At 42.6% G+C, this 8,523-nt stretch overlaps 1 protein-coding gene across 1 annotated transcript; it reads left to right on the forward strand.

Moving 5' to 3' along the window:
- The first annotated feature begins 4,435 nt into the window (after positions 1–4,435).
- Positions 4,436–7,483, forward strand: LOC123161881 (uncharacterized). Its single transcript, XM_044579698.1, has 6 exons — positions 4,436–4,549; positions 4,815–4,898; positions 5,758–5,919; positions 5,999–6,052; positions 6,206–6,352; positions 7,103–7,483. Exons 1-6 carry the CDS (start codon positions 4,436–4,438, stop codon positions 7,481–7,483), a joined length of 942 nt encoding a protein of 313 aa, XP_044435633.1.
- Positions 7,484–8,523: the final 1,040 nt, after the last annotated feature.

The raw sequence follows: 8,523 nt of genomic DNA on the forward strand, positions 1-8,523 counted from the left end.
CGATCTTCTGTTTCCTTCATTTGATTACTAGCTAGCGTGTCTACTCCTCTCCATACGTATATAGTACGTAGCGTTGACCAAGCACGAAGATAAGAGAGGACACTTCTCTCTATTAATTAGCTAGCTAACACAATATATGAAACACCTAAATTAACCCCCCAAAACCCCTAAACCACCCCCTTTCAAAAAAAACAAAAACCTCAGCTCCTGCCAGGTGCTGACGCGTGGATGCCTATTGGTCCTGGTTGGTGGCACCAACCGGGACCAAAGGCCCTCCTGCCTGGGCTCCCCGCACCAGCCACGTGGACGGCCTTTAGTCCCGGTTCGTGTAAGAACCGGGACTAAAGGGCTAGGGCATTAGTAACGACCCTTTAGTCCCGGTTCCAGAACCGGGACTAAAGGCCCTTATGAACCGGGGTAAAAGCCCCTTTTCCTACTAGTGATCCCTCGAGTCATCTAAATGATCACGTGATTCAAATCAACTAAACCATGTCCGATCATCACGTGAGATGGAGTAGTCTTCAATGGTGAATATCTCTATGTTGATCATATCTACTATATGATTCACATTCGACCTTTCGGTCTCCAGTGTTCCGAGGCCATATCTGCATATGCTAGGCTCGTCAAGTTTAACCCGAGTATTCTGCACGTGCAAAACTGGCTTGCACCGTTGTATGTGAACGTAGAGCTTATCACACCCGATCATCACATGGTGTCTCAGCACGAAGAACTGTCGCAACGGTGCATACTCAGGGAGAACACTTACACCTTGAAATTTTAGTAAGGGATCATCTTATAAAGTTACCGCCGTACTAAGCAAAATAAGATGCATAAAACATAAACATCACATGCAATCAAAATATGTGACATGATATGGCCATCATCATCTTGTGCCTTTGATCTCCAACTCCAAAGTACCGTCATGATCTCCACCGTCACCGGCATGACACCATGATCTCCATCATGTTGATCTCTATCAACGTGTCGTCACATGGTCGTCTCACCAACTATGCTTTTTCAACTATTGCTATCGCATAGCGATAAAGTAAAGTAATTACATGGCGCTTGCATATTATGCAATAAAGAGACAACCATAAGGCTCCTGCCAGTTGCCGATAACTTCTACAAAACATGATCATCTCATACAATAAATTATATCGCATCATGTCTTGACCATATCACATCACAACATGCCCTGCAAAAACAAGTTAGACGTCCTCTACTTTGTTGTTGCAAGTTTTACGTGGCTACTACGGGCTCCTAGCAAGAACCATTCTTACCTACACATCAAAACCACAATGATTTTTCGTCAAGTGTGCTGTTCTAACCTTCAACAAGGACCGGCCGTAGTCAAACTCGATTCAACTAAAGTTGGAGAAACAGATACCCGCCAGCCACCTGTGTGCGAAGCACGTCGGTAGAACCAGTCTCATGAACGTGGTCATGTAATATCGGTCCGGGCCGCTTCATCCAACAATACCGCCGAATCAAAGTAAGACGTTGGTGGTAAGCAGTATGACTATTATCGCCCACAACTCTTTGTGTTCTACTCATGCATATCATCTATGCATAAACCTGGCTCGGATGCCATTGTTGGGGAACGTAGTAATTCAAAAAATTTCCAACGATCACGCAAGATCTATCTAGGATAAGCATAGCAACGAGCGGGGAGAGTGTGTCCACGTACCCTTGTAGACCGAAAGTGGAAGCGTTTAGTAACGCAGTTGATGTAGTCGAACATCTTTGCGATCCAATCGATCCAAGCACCGAACGTACGGCACCTCCGCGTTCAGCACACGTTCAGCTCAATGACGTCCCTCGAGCTCTTGATCTAAGGCCGAGGGAGAGTTCCGTCAGCACGACGGCGTGGCGACGGTGATGATGAAGTTACCGGCGTAGGGCTTCGCCTAAGCACTACGACGATATGACCGAGGTGTGTAACTGTGGAGGGGGGCACCGCACACGGCTAAGAGAAGGCTTGGTGTGCCCCCTCCCACGTATATAAAGGGGGGAAGGAGAGGTGGCCGGCCCAAGGGGGTCGCGCATTAGGGGGGAGTCCTACTTGGGCTCTCGGTCCAAGTAGGATTTGCCCCCCTTTTTCCTATTCCCACTAGGAGAAGGAGGGAAGGAGGAGGAGGAGAGAAGGAAAGGGGGGCGCCCCCCAACCCTAGTCCAATTCGGTTTGGGCTTGGGGGGCGCCTCCACCTGGCCGCTGCCTCCTCTCTCCACTAGGGCCCATGTAGGCCCATTAACTCCCCTGGGGGGGGGGGGGGTTCCGGTAACCCCCGGTACTCCGGAAAATGTCTGAACCTTTCCGAAACCATTCCGGTGTTCAAACACAACCTTCCAATATATCAATCTTTATGTCTCGACCATTTCGAGACTCCTCGTCATGTCCGTGATCTCATCCGGGACTCTGAACAAACTTCGGTACATCAAATCACATAACTCATAATACAAATCGTCATCGAACGTTAAGCGTGCGGACCCTACGAGTTCAAGAACTATGTAGACATGTCCGAGACATATCTCCGGTCAATAAAAAATAGCAGAACCTGGATGCTCATATTGGCTCCTACATATTCTACGAAGATCTTTATCGGTCAAACCGCATAACAACATACGTTGTTTCCTTTGTCATCGGTATGTTACTTGCCCGAGATTCGATCATCGGTATCATCATACCTAGTTCAATCTCGTTACCGGCAAGTCTCTTTACTCGTTCCGATATGCATCGTCCCGCAACTAACTCATTAGTCACAATGCTTGCAAGGGTTATAGTAATGTGTATTACCGAGAGGGCCCAGAGATACCTCTCCGATACACGGAGTGACAAATCCTAATCTCAATCTATGCCAACTCAACAAACACCTTCGGAGACACCTGTAGAGCATCTTTATAGTCACCCAGTTACGTTGTGACATTTGATAGCATACAAGGTGTTCTTCCGGTATTCGGGAGTTGCATAATCTCATAGTCAGAGGAACATGTATAAGTCATGAAGAAAGCAATAGCAATAAAACTTAACGATCAATATGCTAAGCTAACAGATGGGTCATGTCCATCACACCATTCTCCTAATGATGTGATCCCGTTCATCAAATGACAACACATGTCTATGGTCAGGAAACCTAACCATCTTCGATTAACGAGCTAGTCAAGTAGAGGCATACTAGGCACACTTTGTTTTGTCTATGTATTCACACATGTATCAAGTTTCCGGTTAATACAATTCTAGTATGAATAATAAACATTTATCATGATATAAGGAAATATAAAATAACAACTTTATTATTGCCTCTAGGGCATATTTCCTTCAAAAACAATGCAAGCCTTTTTCTACTTTCTGTCACTGCAGTAAATTACTTGCCAGATTGAACCCAGCTATCATACACGCTTCCTCTTTAGAAGATCAAACCCCCAACTTTGCTAGAGAAAGAAGAATAGATCCGAGAGCATTTATGAATAAGAATTATGCAAAGAAGAAACCAAATATATCTCAAAAGATTTAATGGATAGATACGATCATAAAGCGAAAATTCATCATATCTCGACGAACACACCGCAAGGATTAAATCAGATGGATCACGATCATGTAGGGCAGCTCACGTGATATTTTTAATGAGAAACATGGGAGAGAAAACCAACTAGCTACAACTACGAATCCATAGTCCAAAGGAAACTACTAATGGGTGATCATTGTGGCCACCAAGTTGATGGAGATTGGCCACCGTGAAGATGTCCCCCTTGATTGGAGTACCCAAAATGGCCTCCTGATTGGATCGTGAAGAAATTGTGGCATGATGTGGCGGAGAAATGTGATAAATTCCCGAAGGTTTTAAGAGGTATATAAAGGCACAGGGACTAAGAGGCTTTAAATCAGAGGCTTAGGGGGATCACACGGCAGGGGAACACACCCCTTAGGACTTCTGGGCCCTTGTGTGGCCCCTTGGCCTATGACGGTGCCCCCAGAAGCTTCTGGACCCAAAACATTCCTTGAATGTTTCTGGGATTTCCTGAGCCTGATACAATTGATTTTCATGAAAAGTCCAAAAATCACCAGAAAACAATAGATCATCATACTTCCTTTCTTTGGATGTAAATCAAGTCCATCATTAATGATTATTGATGCATAAATTGATCTATATCCATATAAAAAAAAGGCCATCAAGCAATCATTATTTGGATGTAAACCAAGTCCATATTTAGTGAACATTGATTGAATAATTAATTTATACCCAACTCTAGAAAGATTTGTGCACCGGATCATCACTCATTACTTGTTGAGTGCATCAGCAATACGATGCCATCTAAAGCATTCCAAAAAAATAATGTGGCTCGATTCTATATAAGTTGTGTTCTCTAAAGAACATACATGTATGTAAGGAATCACATAGTTACAGTTTCGTTCATAGGAACACAGTTACCCATACAAATGGGAGGAGATTATGTTGTCATACCGATCTTACTGTGCTATTTGTATAGAACTTGCCAACTCACCTTGCTTGATTCGATAGATGTAGATGGCAATCTCACGATGGATGAGGAGGTAACCAATATTTTCCTTTTAGCTTTTGACACATACAACTCTTATCAATTGGTTTATGTATTCATCCCATTCTTCTATATATTTGACCACTTAATCTTGGTAATTACCTTTGGTTGTAATCATTCATAACTACCATTTTACTTATATGCCCAACTAAAATTTAGGATACATATGTGGAACTGGAAACAAATACTTATATCTTTCAAGGACTTTGTACATCAATTATACATGCTAACCTGTCACGAACTAACATTTCCCTCTGCAGAACACCACTATTTTAAGACCTAAATCTTTCGATTTTCCGTGGAGAGCTAATATCAAGAATGAAGGAAGCGGCATTATTTCTCATGTACACACACTCGCTCCCACTATCTCTCTATACATCTCTTTACTTTTTCATGTGTTAGATGTGGAATGTTTTGTTGATCTTTTGGTGAGTATTGATCAAAACATCACATTGTATGTCACACTGACATGTGATAAATATAAAAAGAAAATTCAAGGTATTTTTAATATAAGCATCACATATTTAAACCACAAAGAGAAAACGATAGAAATCTACATTCATTAGTGATGCAGTTAAATCATAGTTCGTCAAGCTAAATTATGGTCAATGGTCAGAGACTACGTGGTACATAAAGACCAGATAAAAAGGCGTACACCTAAATGAACTAATGTTGATGCCCTATATACTACGAAAGAAATGATCATTACATACAAACATGCTACCAAAATATTGAGAATAATAGATCCAGAAAGGCATTTAAGATACCCTCTATTGGAGACTTATCCCGACATACCAACAATCTACTGGAAATACGCTTCACACCTATCAGAGAGAGAATCAAATCTTGTTTTGCGCCTGCCACAAGGATGAGAGAAGATGTTCTGAGCCTAAGCACCTGAGTAACACCATCGACAATGCACATGAACTAGAGCATCGGATGCATCACCAAAAAGGGTATAATTCGTTGAATGACACCACATCCTACAGAGTAAGCTAAATTCAGTATGATATACTCAACAAAATGCTTGCGAAAAAAATCTAGACTAAATACAAAGGAGCATGAAAAATTCCCCATTGTAAATGTATGGTAGGTGAACCTCATATCAAGGCCAAGAACACATAGCCTCACTTGTTTATTATGTCGTTATCTATACATTTTTCTAGTTATTTACTAACTTGAGCTATAATTTTCTGTCACTAGTATGCAATGTGGCACACAAAGCCAGGAAAATTCTATGGCCTCCGAGCTGAGATGAGTATATGGGCTTCACCAAATCAAGAAAACTCTCAAGAATCTGGAGCATCCTTACAGATCTATTGTCCAGATGGAGGAAACTACAACTTAATTGAAGCTGGATTTCACGTACAAACATATGACCCATTCTAGTAAAGTCAAATGCTTTTGAATAAACTACTATTCCATAATCAAGTTTTTCTTGCAGATTTCCCCCTCTTTATACCGTAACAAAGATATCCGCTTCTTTACATATTGGACTGTAAGTATAATCAATGCCATTTTAACAAGTTTTATATTATTGTGGTGCACATATAATTTTTGGGTATTTTTTTAGGAGTTAGAGGCATTATTGGACTAACTACAAGTCTCTTGACTTCCATAATAATACATGTATCCCTTTCTTATTCCTCAGAAGGACTTGAAATCAAGGGGGTGCTACAACTTGCAGTGCCCAGGATTTGTTTCTGCAAGTGGAGCTAATCTGGTACCTGGACAAGCCATTGTTCCTCCATCAATGTATGGAAAACAAGACTACTATGTTAGGCTTAGCCTCAACCAGGTGCACCATTTCTCCCATTCTGGAGATTACTAAAGCTATATAATCTCCCAGATGTGCCACTATTTCTACTATAACTAGATGATACCTGCACATTGTTGCAGGAACCTCATCTTATTAAACACGTACATGCATGCTATAAGAGCAACTACAAAAGAGAAAAGAGTTGGATTGCAACTAGCACAATGCCATTTTCCTATAAAAAATGTGAAACATGAACTACCTAGGTATCCTCATAGTGTCCAACACATAATCCATTCATGACAAAAAAAAATTAATACGAAACAATAATTTATGAGGAGCATCCATGACTTGATGGTGTGGTAGGACTGCATGGATAGAAAAAGAAAGCACATATAAAAAATATATAACTTAAGACGAACATGCATGACTTGTTGGTGTGGTATTGCTGCACGTAGAGAAAGAAAAGTTAACTTATAACTAACTTTTATGAGTTGTTGATGTAGCATGGCTGCTTGAATAGAAAAATAGGTAGTGGATTGCTACTATTTAAGAATAGAGGATTAAAATTAACAAAGATAGATTTTATGAGAGTGAAAATTAGTTTGGCATATATTCACATGGTTAGTAAGTAATATCCATTGTTATTTTATTATGAAAATATGGAATATTAATTAGAATCTGGGAAATTGTACGTCACCCAAGATTCTTGCTAATAACAACTTGTTGTCTGCTCTTCTTGTGTATGAAATTTATTGTTCATGGATGTCATCAATCTTTTGTTGACTACAGGATCCAAATTCCGAAGATTGGGTGGTGTACCGTCATGATTTAGAAAAACCATCATTATTGGGACATTTTCCAAAGAAGCTTTGCCCTGGAACACCACGTATACAAGCCTTGACTGGATTCGTGAATTACTTGAAGAATGCACATGGTCCTCCAATGGGTAGTGGCCACTTCCCTGATCATTACGATCATGACAATAAGAAATCTGCGTACTTCAAGCACATTCGGTATTACAATCCAAATGGTCATTCTTATAACCCGTTTGGCGTGCCAATGGTCAAGTTAGTTGATAGGCTAGATTGTTATAGAGCAAATGATTTTGTTCTTGATTATAAGAGGGGTTATATGTTCAACTATGGTGGACCAAGTGGTTGTGTTGGTTGACAAAAAGAACTGTATTCCCATTTGGATTCAGTAAATAAAATATAGTATGTTACTTATTGGTCAACGACTGTCCCTTATTTCATTTATTTTGTCAAACTTCAAATTGGTTTTGACGTTGATTATCCATGGTCCCTAGTTTATCAAACTATCGGTTTTCACCATGCACTTAAGCCATTCCCAGCACGTGTACTTGTGACACGAGCTAGGTGATGATAGTAAGTCAAATTAATGAAGGCTCACAGCAGCAGAGACCATATGTTTGGAACCCTAACTACGAAAAAGGGTTTCGCCCCGCTTTGTATTACAAAGCAACCACCGATACATCCAACTATAGGTGCTGGGGCCGCAGCACAAACAAGTCCAAAGAAAAACAAAGAAGAAAGAAAGAGAAACAAATGCCACAACGGCAGATCAACGAAACGAAGATGACCGGCAACCGCTGCACCCTCCGTAGAAGTACCACCATGCTCCCAGCACTCCGAAGCGCCGCGTACCAAGCAACACCTTCAAGAAGAAGGCGACGACGACGTCGCTGTTGCCCGGACTAGTCCTAGGGTTTCCCCAGTACGCGGGGGGCAGTGGGGAGAGGGTGTACCCGACGCCCTTCAGGAAGGTCCGACGGCACCCATAGGCGTCGCCGCGTCGGGGCCGGACGAGCCGCCAGAGATTTCTCCCGACCCAAACCCCCACCACCACCTCGGACGAACCATAGTGCACCGCCCATCACGCCGCCCACCAACATGTGCCACCACGATCACCAAATCAACTTCGCCGTCTCCCTGAGGTCACCGACACGAGACCTGGAGGATGGGAGAAGAGATAGTGGGCTCGGGGCCATCCGCAACATCGCCGATGTGAGGGGACAACCACCACCGCCACCGCGGAGCCGACCAGATGCACGGACAAGGGGCCTGCCAGGCGCCGAGGCCCGGCCGGACCCAAAAGGGTCTGGACAGCCCCTGTCGTCACGCTGCAGCTCGCCGGCCGACGAAGCAGCCACCGCCCGCAGAACACCACCTCCTCGCCACCAACCAGGGAGC

Source organism: Triticum aestivum, chromosome 1D (assembly GCF_018294505.1).
Source record: "Triticum aestivum cultivar Chinese Spring chromosome 1D, IWGSC CS RefSeq v2.1, whole genome shotgun sequence".
NCBI classification, from domain to species: domain Eukaryota; kingdom Viridiplantae; phylum Streptophyta; class Magnoliopsida; order Poales; family Poaceae; genus Triticum; species Triticum aestivum.